This window comes from Podarcis raffonei, chromosome 6 (assembly GCF_027172205.1).
Source record: "Podarcis raffonei isolate rPodRaf1 chromosome 6, rPodRaf1.pri, whole genome shotgun sequence".
Classification (NCBI taxonomy): Eukaryota; Metazoa; Chordata; class Lepidosauria; order Squamata; family Lacertidae; genus Podarcis; species Podarcis raffonei.
In genome coordinates, this window is record NC_070607.1 from 70,235,684 (window position 1) to 70,252,214 (window position 16,531).

The following is a 16,531-nucleotide window of genomic DNA, read 5'->3' on the forward strand; positions in this document are numbered from 1 at the left end:
TTTCATTTTTCTCCTTTAATGTGAACCAACTCACTCCAACTGTGTACCCTGACACTGAACTTCCAATTGTTCATCACTGCTCATCCTGCATCACTTACATGAGATTATTAAAACTCCAGGGCATTTACACTTTATGCTCCCCCCCCCCCCATATATGGTCTGTCTTTCTAGTTAACTCTCTTAACTTCCGTGAAAAACAGAAAACCACCATTACTGTAAATGGTGAGGGCAGGGGAAATGTTTAGCTTCTGCCTCCGTTCTGGCCATGCAGCAAGCACATCATGGCTCAGTTTGGACATAATGCTCAACCATATTTTAGCACTTTAAAGACGAGCTTGCACATGCCTTGTGCTTGCAAGCTCTCACCTCTTCCCCACATATGCAAGGGGGAGACCAGTAGCTTTAGAATTAACCACAGTCCTCTGTGACATCTGAACTATGTAAACTGTGATTTGTTGCAAGTATCACGATTTTGAAACGACCTAAGATTGAACTAAGGGACGTGGGTGGCGCTGTGGGTTAAACCACAGAGCCTAGGACTTGCCGATCAGAAGGTTGGCAATCTTATCTGCAGATCTCTCTCTCACACACATACACCCCTCACAAAGTAACAAACTTTATCCAAGGAAACCTGTGTCTAAAAGGGCAATGCAGCCAACTAGTATTATATACAGGGACGTGGGTTGAATCACAGAGCCTAGGGATTGCTGATCAGAAGGTTGGCGGTTCGAATCCCCGTGACGGGGTGAGCTCCCATTGCTTGGTCCCTGCTCCTGCCAACCTAGCAGTTCAAAAACACATCAGAGTGCAAGTAGATAAATAGGTACCACTCCAGCAGGAAGGTAAACGGCATTTCCGTGCGCTGCTCTGGTTCGCCAGAAGTGGCTTAGTCATGCTGGCCACATGACCCGGAAGCTGTACACCGGCTCCCTCGGCCAATAAAGCGAGATGAGCACCGCAACCCCAGAGTCGGTCACGACTGGACCTAATGGTCAGGGGTCCCTTTACCTTTACCTTTAAGATTGAACTGTGGTTTGAGATTCCCGTCTGTTAACAAATAAGAGTTAGTTTACAACTTGATGACACCTCAACCCATGTTCCTAGATCCAAGTTTGTTGAGGCAATACAAATGTGGAGATTGGGAGGGTCATTGGAAAATTGGCAGGAAATGTGAGGGATTGTTATCCTTCTCCCTCTCCTAGCCAGGCCTATTTCCAGACTTTGTGCTTAAAGTCAGGGAGTTACTATGTCCCTGTATTGATGTTACAAGGCAAGCAGAGGGTTGGGAGCCACTTATTTGCATTGAAATTAGCATTGCCATATGGATTTTGCCAGGATTTGGGATGTGCCACCTGGTTCCCAGTTTGATTTGATTTTCTTTTTAGCCCAGTGTATACCCTCAGAGAGCTGAAGATACAAATATAGTCCGCAGGCAATATTCTGCCCAACTGTGTAGTGAGAAACCAGCCTTCTCTTGCCCCCCATTGTTCTTTGCTAATGAAGAAAGTCACTACTGTGACTGACATGAAAGGGGAACAATGAGATCCTGGGCATACTCACAGAGGCAGAAGAACACTAAGTTACAAATTGTCCCTTGTAATGTCTGGAAATTAAATTTCCTGTTTCCTTCCAAAGCTTTTATTTTCTTCCCCCTCCACCAGTTCTCACCTCTGCCCATACAAAACAGTGGAGAAATCCAAAACTTCAGCATATGATTGCCAGCAACATGGCCCACACCACTACCAAGCAAGGGTAGCATCAGAAATGTTTCTTGAACATTTTCCGTGCTTCCAGCTGTGTGCTATAATACTAAACTAGGAATAGAAGGAACTGGGGTCTGTGCATATGTCATATAGGGTTGAAATGACACCATTAATGGATGGGTGCACAAGGGAGTAATGGAGTATGCAAAGTGGAGGAGTGTGGCTCTCCAGATGTTGTTGGATTTCAACCGCCATCAGCCCCAGCCAGCACAATGGTTGTGGATGATGTAAGTTGCAGTCCAACAACATCTGGAGAACCACAAGCTCCTCTTCTCTGTCCCAAAGGTTTCATTCAAAGGCACTGTATTTCCACCCTGCCCCTCTGCTCACTGCTTGTTATTCAAGACCTATAGTTTGTCCCATTAAATGCAGCCATGGAGAATGCGAAGTTCTATAAATGGGAACTAAACGGGCAGGTGTTTTTCCCATTGCACCTTAAATGGGAAATTATTGGGGGAAGATACCTAAGAGAAATGCTTGCACATTTATTACTTTTTTTTAAGTGTTTCTTCCATTACTGTATAATAGCTGATTGAAAAGTATTGTTTGCGAGTTGTGACAGCACTCTTCCATTCATTTCCAGACTACTTCTCCCAAGGCTCTGGTACTACTGGGCATATCCCAGAAATATCCTTAAACCATTCTGCGTATCTTGTCAATCACCACATTCTGCAGTTGTGCCTTTAGGTATGCTTACTGACAGCTAGTTTTATTTAAATGATAACTTCAGAGTGGTTCCCATTTACAAGATACCACTCATTTTTACATTTGCAAGCCTCAAATTTATTACTTCTAGCTCGAAGTAGCCTGGAGCAATGCAAGGCCATTTAATTATGCTGATACTGCTTTTCTTGATAGGTTTTCCCCTATTGCTGCAAAAGATATGGCCATTGCTACTGAAAAAATCCATAACCCAATGGTAGACAGCATGCTGTGCATGTAGAAGAACCCAGTCTCAGTCCTGGGCATCTGCAGGTAGAGCTGGGAAATGGTCCCCTCTGAAACCACTGCTTAAAACTTACACAAGAGCCCATTACTCATGCTCAGGGAGGCACCATAACTCAGGACCCAGAAGGTTCAACACATGGTATCTCTAATTAATAAAAGGGTCAGGTAGCAAGTGATACAAAATACTTCTGCCTGAGCCTAGAGAGTTTCTGCCAATCAAAAAAATCCAATACTGAGGTAGCTGGACAAATGATCTGACGCGGTACAAGGTGATTTCCTATTTCCCTTTAGGGCAAGGCCTGCAGTTCAGTGGTCAAATGTGTGCTTTACATGCTGAAGACCCCAGATTCAATCTCTCACTTTGGGCTGGTTGAGCCCCCTGTCCGATTGTTTGTTGCTGTGTTCATATAAACTGAACAGGGTACATCCAAGTAAGCACTTCGCTTCTGTACTGTTTAGACTTGAGTGACTCCCTTATGTACACTTCCGCCAGCGAGAACCCAGAGTGCACCTCAGTTTTCTGTGTAGATGAACTCCAGAGGAATATGCATGTTAGCAGAAAGAGCATACCTCTATGAATCCCACATCATGCATGCTATAGTGTCATGGCTAAGAGACTGGGGCTTGTATCCAGTGTAGGGCTAAGTAACTGTCCCATCCATGTAAAGATTTCCACTTGTGCAATTGGATTCCCCCTGCTTTTCCTGCATGTGTTCTGCAGCCCTCCCCAGATCTGCTCCTGAGACTTGGGGGGAAAGCCAGAACAAGTTTAGGGAGCACATGGGGGCAGGGGGAAGGAATAGGGGGAAGTCCTGTTGTCCAAGTGCGCTCTTTGCATTCATGGGATGATGCAGATGTTAATCACGATTAGCAATTGCCTGCAAAAGCTAAATTCACAATTGAGTGGTTAGTCTCTAAGGATCCACCGCACTTCTTTTGACTTCTACTTAGAGGTGGAAGAGCTTCTGCTTTGTTCAACATTAGCATGAACTGTTCTTGAGTTCACTCTTCTTTGAATATCTCTAAGGATAATTAAATGCTGTTACTCCCTCTTCAGTTTGATCCTCCGTTCTCTCTTGGAACAAACCAAGGTTCTGAATTGTCCCTTGTGTGCAAAATGCTAGAAGGGGAAATGTCTGAAAGTTTACTTCCTTATCCAGCATCTCTCCACCACTGCGTGAGGTACTCTGCCATGACGAGGTTAAAGAGGAGAGTCACGTTTATTTATTTCATGAATGTCTCACTTCCCATGAGGCATTCCAGAGCTATTTAAAATAGAGCAATAGCATATCAGAATCATAAAATTATAGAGCTGGAAGGGACCCCAAGGGTCATCTAGTCCACCCCCTGCAATGCAGGAAACTCCATCCCCTATCCAATTTGAAATCGGACCGGACCCTGTTTAGCTTTGCAAATGTGCAAGCAGTTTTTTTTACTGCACCACTAAAACGGTTACATATGTAAAAACAGTTAAAACAATTCCATATGCAGTAATTTATATATATTACATGGTGTGTGTGTTTATAACAAGTAATTTGGGGACAGAGCAGCTTGCCTTCTGAAACTGTTTGTGGGCAGGAACAACCAAGCCTGAGGTCAAGAAAAGCTACCACTACATTTATCATAGAGGTGGAGAGCCTTCTTTAGCCTAAGGGTCACTGTCTTTTCTGGACAACCTTTGGAGGGCCATATGTCACTGTTGCGGGGGGCCAGAGGCAAAAGTGGGTGAAACAACAAATTAAATTTTACCTTTGTGCAGTGTGCTTGTTTCTGCAAACAGTTGCACATCCTCCTCTATTCTCCATTCGGACAAGCAGAAATCACTACCAGAGTTCAAGGATGTGCTACAGCCAGGGGAAAGCATGGAAGGAGGGCGTGAAGCAGGGCTGATGAGGGGAAGAGGGTGGATAAAATCCTGAGGGCCAGATAGAGAAGCTTGGAGCAATACCTTTGGCCCCTGAACTTGAGGATCCCCACCTCTAATTTATCTTGTAAGCAGAGTCTGCAGTCCAAACTAGGTAACGGTAAAGGACCCCTGACAGTTAAGTCCAGTCGCAAACGATTCTGGGGTTGCGGCACTCATCTCACTTCACTGGCCGAGGGAGCCAACATTTGTCCGCAGTTTTCCCGGGTCATGTGGCCAGCATGACTGAGCCGCTTCTGGCGAAACCAGAGCAGCGCACGGAAATGCCATTTACCTTCCCGTGGGAGCAGTACCTATTTATCTACTTGCACTTTGATGTGCTTTTGAACTGCTAGGTTGGCAGGAGCAGGGACCGAGCAACGGGAGCTCACCCCATCGCGGGGATTTGAACTGCCAACCTTCTGATCGGCAAGCCCTAGGCTCAGTAGTTTAGACCACAGTGCCACCCGTGTCCAAACTAGTCAGGACGTTAAATGCATCTTTCCATTCAATGTGCAGGTTTTAAAAAATGCATGTGGCATCAGCTAAGAGCTGCTTATAATTATTGCGGCTTCAGCAAGCATGGATGGAACTTTTAAGAGGAGGGCGTTTTCACTTCCAGGTCACAACCCAGGAGGAAAGGATTAAATCCAACTCTCTGCACTTGCCGTAACCCTGATCGCTATTAGCTCTATCCATCTGATGCTTCTTTTGCGTCTTTTTAAAACCTGCATGTTAAATGCGAAGATTTAATAATCACATCTAGTTTGGTCCTCTGTTCTCTTAGAAAGTCAGTGACAATAATTAGCTTTTTGTTTTCAGTAGCTGGTAGGTGCTGCTGGCAGGATTTATGTCCTGCCATACCTTATGTTCTGCCTTAATCCCTGTGATACAGGAGGAGAATTTTAACGTGAGAAGCCCAGTTCGCTTAGCATTCATTAGTTACACTATACAGCATTGCTCTATTTGAAACAAGCAGGCTGGAATCCAAAGTTTACCAATAACAGCTACTCCTGTCGTTCAGCATGTGCGCTTGACATAGAGCGGTTCTGTGGGCGTCAGAGGGGTTTGGAATAATTGTCTTGTCTAATTAACTGGTTATCAAAACGGAACATTTCATTATGGCACAATTACTAGTTGCTTTGCTAAGATACAGAGGCGTCAGGATTGCGACTCTGACATATGCTTCCATCAACTCTGATTTCTCCCTCCTCCCAATAATCAGTAACATATTTGCTCCCCTCTGCTCCTTCCCAACACCCACCCAGTCCCTTAATGACTAATGAATGCTCCAGCTGACGAATAGAAAAATAAACCCACTGGCATGGCAGATTATCTGGGGAAACATGCAGAATATTTTTTTTAAAAAAATCTTTAAATCTGATAAATGTCTGGAATTAATATCTCTAGGGGAATAGATGATTAAATTAGAAAGAAGGCTAGTTCAGTCAGTATTTAAATGAATCTCCTTGCAAAGCTCTTTTAACACGGATGGTTTTTAAGCAGCTCTGGTAGGAAGTGCTGTTCACATTTTGCCCTGGATTTTCAGGGTGTCAAGTGGGATTTTAGCCACACACTTCCCATTATTAGAGTCAATAAGATGCCACAGTAAGTACAGTTTCTAAACAGGGCCACAGGTAAATGATGTTAACACATACAAAGCAAGTAAGTCTTTCTGCAAGTGAAAGCTTGTCAGTCAGCACAGTTGTTTTAAAAGGGCATACAGGTAGATACTATGCTTTCATATACAGAAGTCAAATAAGCAAATTACCAGATATGTCTTACAGGCAAGGACGAGATATAATAGCATAAAGGGTTAAAACGATAGAAATAAAAATATAAGCAATAACAATCTTATTTGTTAGAGTCTGGAATTCTAATATTAATAGAGAGGAAGGCAATAGAACTTGCAGTTGACTGGGGTTTAGTTTGACTTTGAAAGGAAATTTCACTTTTATCTACCAGACAGGGGTGGGGGAGAAATGAAATGATCCGAAGTGGCAAAACTGTCTTATGCATTGTGTAATCAAAAAAGAAGTGTGGAATGTTAACTCTTAGAACAAGAATATTCATTGCTAGATTGTCAACAAAGTTTTTATTGTTTTATTTAACTGCGAAAGGTGGTGGGCCTGTTGTGGGGAAAACCCACCCAACTGGCTTTTCGATCTCCAGCTACATCCTCCACCTCTTTTTATGTCCTCAGCAGGTTGAGCAGGAAGGGGAAAAGCAGAAAGGGGGAAAGGTCCCTTTCAGAATCTTGTGTTCTAGCTCTTAACTGATTCATTCCAAGCCTTAAATATAGGTCCTCTGGACAACATTCAACATTTTCTTCAGTTGAGTGCATGGTAAAATCTAAACTATGTGCTGCATGTTGAATCATTTTCGTACTGCAGAGACTCATGTGGTATTCCAGTTTGAACTAACCATCTGGCTCTCAATCAATTACATTTAAATCAGTGTACCACAAAACCACAATGAGTGTGCCCTTTTGAGGATCCTGGAAAGAGGATATTTTGCAATGCTATAAACAAAAAGCATGTTCTATTGGAACAGAAGGCAATCTTTTAATGGTTTGAAATGCAGAATCTGTATCCATTTGGACAACAAAGAAGAGAAACTGGAGAAGATTTCTATCTATAGTTGAGTCCCCCCTTAACTTGCAGAAAAATAATGAGGGATCAAGCCAGCCTCGTAGCTGATGCCCACGCAGCACTTGCCAAAGACTAGCAGTGGGAGGTTGGATTGGGCTGAGCAGATGCTCAGCGGATGCCTTCCCCACCTTTGAGGTGATTGCTGGAAGCTGTGCTTGTCATAGAAAGCCTGCCAACCTCCTCCTTACCTATAATTCTTGCCATTAGTTGCCAGATAGATTAAGAAGAAATGGTAGGAGGGAAAGAGTGGGAGGTACGTGCACACATGCACAAAAGGGGTAGGAGGGTACACGTACTCCCTCCTCCCCGTCCCTTCACAAGTTGCGCATGTGTTCGTGTGTAATGCATACTGTGTGTTCTTTTTGTGCATGACACTTGTATGCATTTGAGAGCATACCGTGTGTGTGTGTGCATGCACGCACATACACACAAACATTTCTATTTTATTTTTTGCAATAGGTGGAGTGTGCTGGTGCAGTTGCAGTCTTTTACTGAGCACATATATGCACAGCCCACTGTGAGTTATTGTGCATGCCCCCTTTTATTCTCTACTATAGTTACATACCAAAGCAAGAGTCGAAACAGTATTAAGAAAAATCAAGGCCTGTCAGTATTGTGGGTTTAAAAGATATATTGACATTTATATTGACACTCATATTGAGGGGCTGTTCACGGTTAGCATTGTCAGATTCACCTGCTCACAAACATATGATTATGGTTGTTAGGAGTAAAATGTGAAGGCAAAGTGTCTTGTAGCCCTCAATACCAATTAAAATAAAACAACAACAACACACATTCATTCAGTTCCATCCTATTGGTGGGAGGAAGGAGGGAACAGGAGTGCTTGTGTATCCTGGAGTGAGATGAAGTCCTTCAAGAGAACGGAGCTTTCGCTTCTTGCTAGCTCCACCAATTAGCTTATATTTATAGCATTAAGTTCCAGTGCAGTCCAGGTAATCTGCCCGTAATAGAAATCCCAGAGCAGTGATCCTTGATATATTGGGGCCGCACCAATATCCCTTAACAGATGGTCTGCGCGGTTAATTCTAATAGTGCCACCCACCTTTTAAGGGATAGAGTGGGGACTGAATCTAGCCCTGCCTTTCTCCCTTTTTGCAGCCCAGAATGGGATCAGTGTGTGTGTGTGTGTGTGTGTGTGTGTGTAAGTAATTGTGTACAAGGATCAATAGTTCAGGACTTTAATCAAAAAATTGTCAATTGAAGCTTAAGGCCCAAAGGCCTCGTTTGTCAAACAAAAGAGTTTTATATTACTTGAGTGAAATTTTTAAATGGAGACAGGAAGGGCATCCCTCTTGGATGGGAGCTGGTGCTTGAAGCCAATGGTACCACATGCCAGTGACCACATGCAGGTTGATGCCATGCATGTGCACACCTTTTCTTTTACAATGCTGCTGATAGTGGTACTTGTGGAAGACTCCCAGTGGCATGCCAAAAATCAGTGTGTGCAGAGTTTTCATGACTGACTTGTGCACACAAATGGTAAACTTCCATATTTGCAAAAGGAGCCAGCCTCACCATGGACAGTCATGAGACTTGGCCCAAGGAGAATGTGGTCAAAATCCCAAATATAATTCAGCTGCTAAGAGCAGCCTGGATGTAGTTATAAGGTCTAAAATTAGTAGCTAAAACCATATCACCTTCCATGGCAGGTTTATGACTCATAGCTCTATTTTTACTTTACAGATGGACACAGATTACAGAAACACTTTATTTATATCCGAAACAAAATGCATGTCTTTCAGTAGATCTGTAGATCAGGGCTTCAGTTTTACAAGCCCAGTTCAGTGCTACTGATTGAGTATTAAAGCATATATTTTTGCTGATACTATTTTGACAAAAGTTCTAGTCACACATTCCTTTAGTGCCTGCAGGGCAGCCTTGCCCCTGGCTTTGCAGCCACTTCCTGGGAAAATGGAGAGTGGCTCACAATTTCCTGTAAATGAAGTGAAATGGACAAGCTCCTGCTCATGGGTAGGGATTACATGCAATTGGGACACCTTGCTGACAATGATGCACATGGCATGCTTATTTCAGGACAGAGATGTGTCTTGGGGAATGAGGCTAAACAGTTGGCCTCACTTTACAGTGACTGCACAGTTCCCCTGCACACAAGAAAAGCATGACTAGAGCAAAAGGCATATTAATTTTATGGGACAGAAAATTCCAGTAATTCCATACTTTCCTTTTGCCAATCTTGATTATTTCGGTCTCAGCACGGAGCAGATAAATGAGTAATTTTAGAGAAATCTAAGATATGCTTTAAAAACAGCTTCCATGGGATCTTCATTCATTTGGATAGACTTGAGCACCATATTCTGTGCCTGAACTAGGGATTTTGCTCTATATGTTCTAAAGGAGGCATTTGCAAGTGCAACATAAACATCTCACTTGCAATTTATTTGACTGTATGGAACACAAATCTCGCCCTCCCACTTCCTGTTTGCTTGAAGAAGAAAAGAGGACTCCCAGATAGGGCTGTGCATCAGATTCATCCAAGGCCCAAATCAAATAAGGCTGATTCAGGAAATCAGGGCATTGGTCAAGTTGGGTTGAGAGACCCCCAGGTCAACATGGCTCATTAGGCTTCTGAGATTGATGCAAAGCTTGAAGGGGAGGGGGCTTGATGGAGAAAGAAAAAGCAGGCATGGGGCAGGGAGGAGAAATCACGAAAGGGAGGGACCTAGTAGGCAGCTGCATCTTCGTGGGAGAGGGGAATGGATGCTTTTCTCAGCCAGCCTCTCCTCCCCACCAGACTTCTCCGTCTTTCCACCCCAGCTGGTTAGCAAAACAATTTGATCTGCCAGTTGCTTTTCCTTGCCAAGCTGCAATGAAGCCCTTCACAATGGAGTAGAATCCCACAGGGCTGAATCTTTCTGCTTACCAACCCATTCCTCCGTCTGGAAAGGGGAGGCGAGGATGCCTCTACCCCAGCCTCTCAATCATAGGTTGAGAATAAGGTTTTAAGAAGCCTTAGCCCTACCCCTAAATTGCTTTGGGGATGGATCTGGTTCAGGGCGGTCGGCCCCCAGGATGTCACAGGGCAGTGGCCTGTTCCTGGGGCCACAGATCAGGAAGCCTTTGCACAGCCACTCAGGATGCGGGTGGCGCTGTGGGTTAAACCACTGTGGGTTAAACCACTTGGGCTTGCCGATCGAATGGTCAGCGGTTAGAATCCCCACGATGGTGTGAGCTCCCTTTGCTCTGTCCCTGCTCCTGCCAACCTAGCAGTTCGAAAGCACGTCAAAGTGCAAGTAGATAAATAGGTACCGCTCCGACGGGAAGGTAAATGGTGTTTCCGTGAGCTGTTCTGGTTTTGCCAGAAGCGGCTTAGTCATGCTGGCCACATGACCCGGAAAAACTGTCTGTGGAAGCGGACAAAAGCCGGCTTCCTTGGCCTTTAAAGCGAGATGAGCGCCACAACCCCAGAGTCGTTTGCAACTGGACTTAAATGTCAGGGGTCCCTTTACCTTTACCTTACTCTTAGGTAAGGGAAGGTCAATAACTGCTGAATTGGCTGGCTGTTAATATTTCATCCTTCAGTAACCAAATATCATAATTTTTGTCTCTGAACAGTTGATATTCTGCAGCTCATTACAGCAATGAACAGTTAATTGCATAACATTCTTGTAAGGCCAACATGAATGATTATGAGTTGAAAATGTGATTTTGGCAGTAATATGCTATCAACCTGCTACAAAAATCAATAAGTAAAATGATCATTCTTTAACAGTGAAGATTTTTGTATTGTCTCTTTCATCCCTGGCTCTCGATATACTTTCAGCCTCCACCCGTCACCTTCAACAGACATACACACACTTCTGGGTGGAAGAAATAGCATTTGCTGGTGGTATTGTACCTTGTGCAAGAAATGTAGGCGTTACTTTCTCTATGTAGCTGCATCTACATGACTGCTCCAGGTTGGAAGTATATCAAGGAACTAAACCAGCCCTTTGTGGTTTGAGCTGTACCCTTGAAAATCCAAATCTGACTTGCAGATGTGCAACAATGCTTCTTATATAGATATTTGCATGGTTTAGTGTCTGCACTTATATTGATCAAGATTAATAGCATGCTTGCCTTCCTTGCCCTGAGAGCTTTAAAAGGCTTTGGACGAAGGTTTTGTACATGAAAATAAGTATCCATAGCCATATGAGTGGCTCATGTAGCCCTTTGAAAAGAAAAGACAAAAGTTGAAGTTGTCTGTTCCCCACACCAGTTCCTTGCCAGCTCAATAATATTTTCTAAATTTACTTTTTTAAACAAAATTCTTTTGGCAGTGCATTATGCTTCTTAAGTATACCTGTTCAGCATTATACACCAAACCTATTTTGTTGTTTTTAATGGTCTCCTTAGCTTCCCCATGTGCCAGAGTAAGGCTATCCCCTTTTGTGTGAAACTGAACCGCCCTGAGACCTCCAGGTATAGAGTGATGTATAAATTCAATAAATAAATAAACCAGAAGCTGTGGGAGATCAGATCTTGTCAGTTTCACTACTCCTTCAACATTTGGGACATGAGCAAAAGGTTTCAGTTTAGGACAGTGGAGTTCAGGATTCATTCCTCTGCTCTTACTGTCTTTCCCTGTTATGTTTGAACAGTCATAATATTATCTACACTAGGAGAGAGAATGTTCTCCAGAGGCAACTGCACATGGAACCCAAGGAAATGCATGATTAATCTGATTAATAGATTCCTCACTATCATTTCATTTACCTGTTTGTCCTGGATTTAAGAGTTTGCTGCATACAAACTTCAATTCAATTTAAGATTATGAAGATCAAATGTTTGTTAAGCTGCTACTTCTCACATTTTACCTTGAGAAACAGGATCATTATCTACAAAAAACTGCAACTTCTCCCTGGAGCTAAATCTGTCTGAGTGTAACTAAAGTAAATTTTTAAAAGTAGGAAATTTATTCACTGACAAACCTGATATCCTCTTGGGAGTCTTCTGAAGAAATTGGGGTGTGTTTTTGAAGCTCAAATTGGCTTCACTTGTTAACCACAAAGCAGTTTTTTTTCTTGTTAAGAAGTTTGGAAACCTTCATTTCAGCTACATATAAATGGCCTAAATCTAGTTTTTATCTCATGTAATTTTTATGCAAATGAAAACATCCCAATTGCTGAGATGTTCTAATAAGATGAGGACAGCTGGAGGAGTTTTTTTTTAAATAAAAAGTCTGGTTTCCCAGAATGAATATTAACATTGGGTTGCTGCCCAATGTTAATAGTCAAGTTTTCGTTGGACTCCTCTCTTGGTAGTTATGCTGTACAGCATTTGACATCACAAGTATCTGACTTTGGATTAGGCAGCTACATTTGTCCAAAACGAAGCGATTTGGATCCAGGCTTAGTCACAGTTAGAGTAGACCCATTGAAATAAATGTGACATAATTTAGTCCTATTTATTTAAGCAGATCTGACTTAAGTGTAGGCAGTAAGTTGAGCTCATGTTTCATTCACATTGTAAGCTCTTAACTCACCTGGTCCTTATTAGTTATGAGCTTAAACAGAAATTCATACCCGTTCTAGTTACAGAAATGGTAATGATGCGTAACATTATGGTTTGTCATACTTTACAAAGTTAAGTTTACTTCTTCACTTCTCTAGGAACTCCTCTAGAAGCCCCCTGGTTGATTTCAGGGCAAATGAAGTGGGTTCATATCATTGCCAACATGAAGCAGTATAGCTCATTTCTGTGATGGCTTTACTCCTCTATTTGAAAAAGAAACATTCAAAAAGTTCACACTCAGAGATTTCTAGCTTGTCAGCCTCCAAGCCTATAAATCCAAGTCTTGGATGGGGTGGGCGTTCTATCTGTCAATCGAGTGCCATCATGACATATGAAACATAAGGCTATGTATTTTAAGGAATCTATCTTATCACCAAAGATTTTCTTACCTCGAAAACACCAGAAGGACAAGTACTATGAACATCATGGTTGTTACACAGAGAATCCTGTCCCTTGAAATGTTGCAAACTGCCCCAGGATGACTCACATAATAAAGCAAATCACAAATAAAAAACTATGCAAAAACCAACTAAGCAGTAAAACAATACAGAAAGGAATAAAGAAATTCTAGCATCAACAACAATAAACTCATCTAATGTAAACTAGAAGCTATAGCAAAGAGCATTTTTACCTTCCTACAGAAGGCAGGGAGATTGTAGGTCAACTGGATTTCCTGGAGTTTTGTTGGATAGGCTCTTCCAGAACCCAGGTGCCACCATCAAGAAGGCCCTGCCCCACTTACCCACCCACCTGTTGTGGATTGGATATAGGAAAGGACGTCTCCTGATGACTGCAGCATGCAGTTAGACTTATAGGGGATGGTTCTTTCAGTAACCATTTCAGACCATAATTTTTTTTACACTTTGAACAAGACCCAGAATCTTGACCACTTCAAACAACTAGTTAAGCTATCTCATGCACTGCAGAAGCATACAGATGAAATACAAGATAGCACAATCTATAATAGACCAGGTACTATTTATTGATTCCAGGTTCTTTTTAATTGTTTAGATATGGTGGTTTTGATTTAGGCCCGCGTTCTGTCTTTGGAAATTGCAGACCAATTGCAGTTTCACATCAGTCATACATGAAGTCTCCTCTTGTAACAAATCAAAGCAGGTCACAGTCCCCTTCAGGAATATGCAAGGAGTAAGTCACAGCACAGTCAGAAAAGTACCATCCTATTCTGTTTGTTTAATTAATATTCTTTTCTTGGGCTTTTCAGGCATATAAAAGGAAAACCGAAGCAGCAAAGAAGGAGTATCTAAAAGCTCTGGCAGCCTACCGGGCCAGCTTGGTTTCCAAGGTAACCAGACTATGTTTCATACGTGAATCGCTATGGATGTGGCAATGATAAATTAGTTGCAACTCGTGGAAGTCTCTGGGGAGGAGCAAGTTTATAAGAAATGCACTGTAACCGTGCTATCAAAACTGATTTCAGTGTTAACTACCTTCTGCAAGAGCAAAGCGAAATACTTTGTGGCATGGCTCAAGGATACATTGTAGGGATGCCAGTCTCCCCCTCTTACAAAACAAAAAAACCCACCTGGTTTACTGTAGTATATTGCAATGTTTAGAGGCAGGACTTCTGGGATTGCTCCCTGCTGTCACCAGAGTCATAACTTTGATTTGAAGGTCTGGGTTAATACTTGTTTACTCACATAATCAAAGACAGATTGGATCATCGGCAGAGCGATCCCAAACCCCTTAAAGCAAGACAAAACATAACTTTCATTAGATGGTTTTGTCCACAGTCAAACCATACTGGAGGTTTCGTGTTCTTCGCAAAGCTGTCAGCTCTTTGTAAGCACCATTATGGCATGGAAGAGCCAAGGCCAGGTTTCGTGAACTTTGCATGCAGCTGATATGTGCTGGATATACATATTTACCCCTTCAAGACTGATTTGCAGCAGCAGAGGATCAGCCCTGGTGATTAGGGCCCAGAGAATTCTGCATTAAATATAATAATAATAATAATAATAATAATAATAATAATAATAATAATATCAAAATCCCATCACCATCATTTTATATATTGCATTACTCTGTAGAATGTTGGTGTTTTTGTTAGATTCAGGAGTGGTAGTAGCAGGTGATTCAAAGGGAGAGACAGCTTCAGCTGGGGTGTACCAGAAGGTAAACAAAAGAAAGCACGAGGTTGTAGAAGAAGCGACTACAGCCCACTTGCTCTCTGTTCCACAAGGAAGAATTTAGAAGATTTTTAGGTACATTAACTGCAGCTTGCTTTGTCTTCCAAACCCAACAAACTGTGGTTAATCCTAAACTTCAACCAACCAAGTTTATGAAGCTGATTTGGACAGCATGCTAAACTGTAGTTAATTGCAATCGAAAGCATACTACTATCTCCTCCTTGTGGCCATGCTAGGGTGATGGAGGGAGTGCGTGAGCCCAATGCTCACTACAGGTCTTTTTATAGCTTAGTCCAGAGCTTTCCAAACTCTTCATGTTGTTGACACATCTTTTAGACATGAATCTTTTAGTACGGCACAGTAATTCAATTTTACTAGCAAACCAGAGCATAAACTAGCCCCTTTCCAGCTGTGGGAGGAGTGGTGGGAGCATTTGTGCGACACACCTACACACTGCAGCCAACACACTAATGTGTCGCAACACACAGTTCGAAAAGCTCTGGCTTAGTCTTTGCATGACATCCAAATGCATCTGCTTGCCTACTGTTAAAAAGAGAATGGTGCACTAGGTTGACTTTCATTAGATCCAGGGCATAGCAGTGGGAAATATATGTTGAATAGTTGTTTTGTTAAAATGGGTTGGGCAGGATCCTACATCTAAGGAAACAAAGATGAGGAAGGGATCAATCAATGTACAGCTGTGATTGACATCTTTGATCAAACATATTTGTACATGGTTGTCAGTTCATTTGTGCACTTACGGTCATGATAGTAAAATTGTTCATGTGATCATTAAGGTCATTTAAAGCTGGCAAGCATGGACCTCTATGTTGCCTCAAACCCAGAAAGAATTTCCAAGCGATACTGGCCCCTCCTTCCCAACATATGCTTCATATTATTTTGTACTACCTGCAGATTGTGAATTCTCAGTATCTGATATACTGAGTGGAGGACTTCATTTTTCAAATTTCATAGGATTAGAAGTTAGGAATGCCTTCTATCCCAAAACATGGGCTTGGCAGAGAGAGCAAGATGCTGCCTCTGAAGAGCCCATGCAACATTTGCTGCTGTTCAAAGGAATAGGATCTAGATGTGAGGAAGAAAAGTGTGCGGCTAGTTCTGCTACTGTAGAGAGGGAAGGAAACTAGGCACTAGCTTTTGATGAATGACATAGCAAAGCAAAAGTAGCTGGAATTTTATATAAATTTATTTAGAAGAAGAAGACACTATTAAATGGAGTGTCAAAGGAAAGAGTTGAGTGAAATTGGGGAGTGGGCCTTGAAGGGTTAAGATTGGCAGGTTTACTCTGTAAATATTTTTGTATTTCCGAATATATCCAGTAGGTGGCTGTTGCCGTGTATACAGTGTGGCTCATTTGCTTTGCGGTTGTTTTTCTTGTCCATAGTAATGGAAGCATTTCTGTGCTGAAGTAGTATTCTGCACCAGAGCCAGCAACTATCACTACCTGATGTCACATAGATGCATTATAGCAAGATGAGAAAGAGCATCTGATGGAGCAATAACGCGTAATGGTGTGGCTGATCAGGTGGCAATGGGAATAGGAAAATAAGAATTATTATCTGC

The 16,531-nt window shown here is 42.4% G+C and overlaps 1 protein-coding gene across 10 annotated transcripts in view; it reads left to right on the plus strand.

Moving 5' to 3' along the window:
- The window catches only part of TOX2 (TOX high mobility group box family member 2), a 220,198-nt gene that overhangs the window by 190,915 nt on the left and 12,752 nt on the right, over positions 1–16,531 (plus strand). For all 10 annotated transcript variants that reach the window (XM_053393915.1, XM_053393911.1, XM_053393912.1 and 7 more), the window contains one exon: positions 14,023–14,103. In XM_053393915.1, coding sequence (XP_053249890.1) covers positions 14,023–14,103 — 81 coding nt within the window. The remainder of the gene's footprint in view (positions 1–14,022; positions 14,104–16,531) is intronic.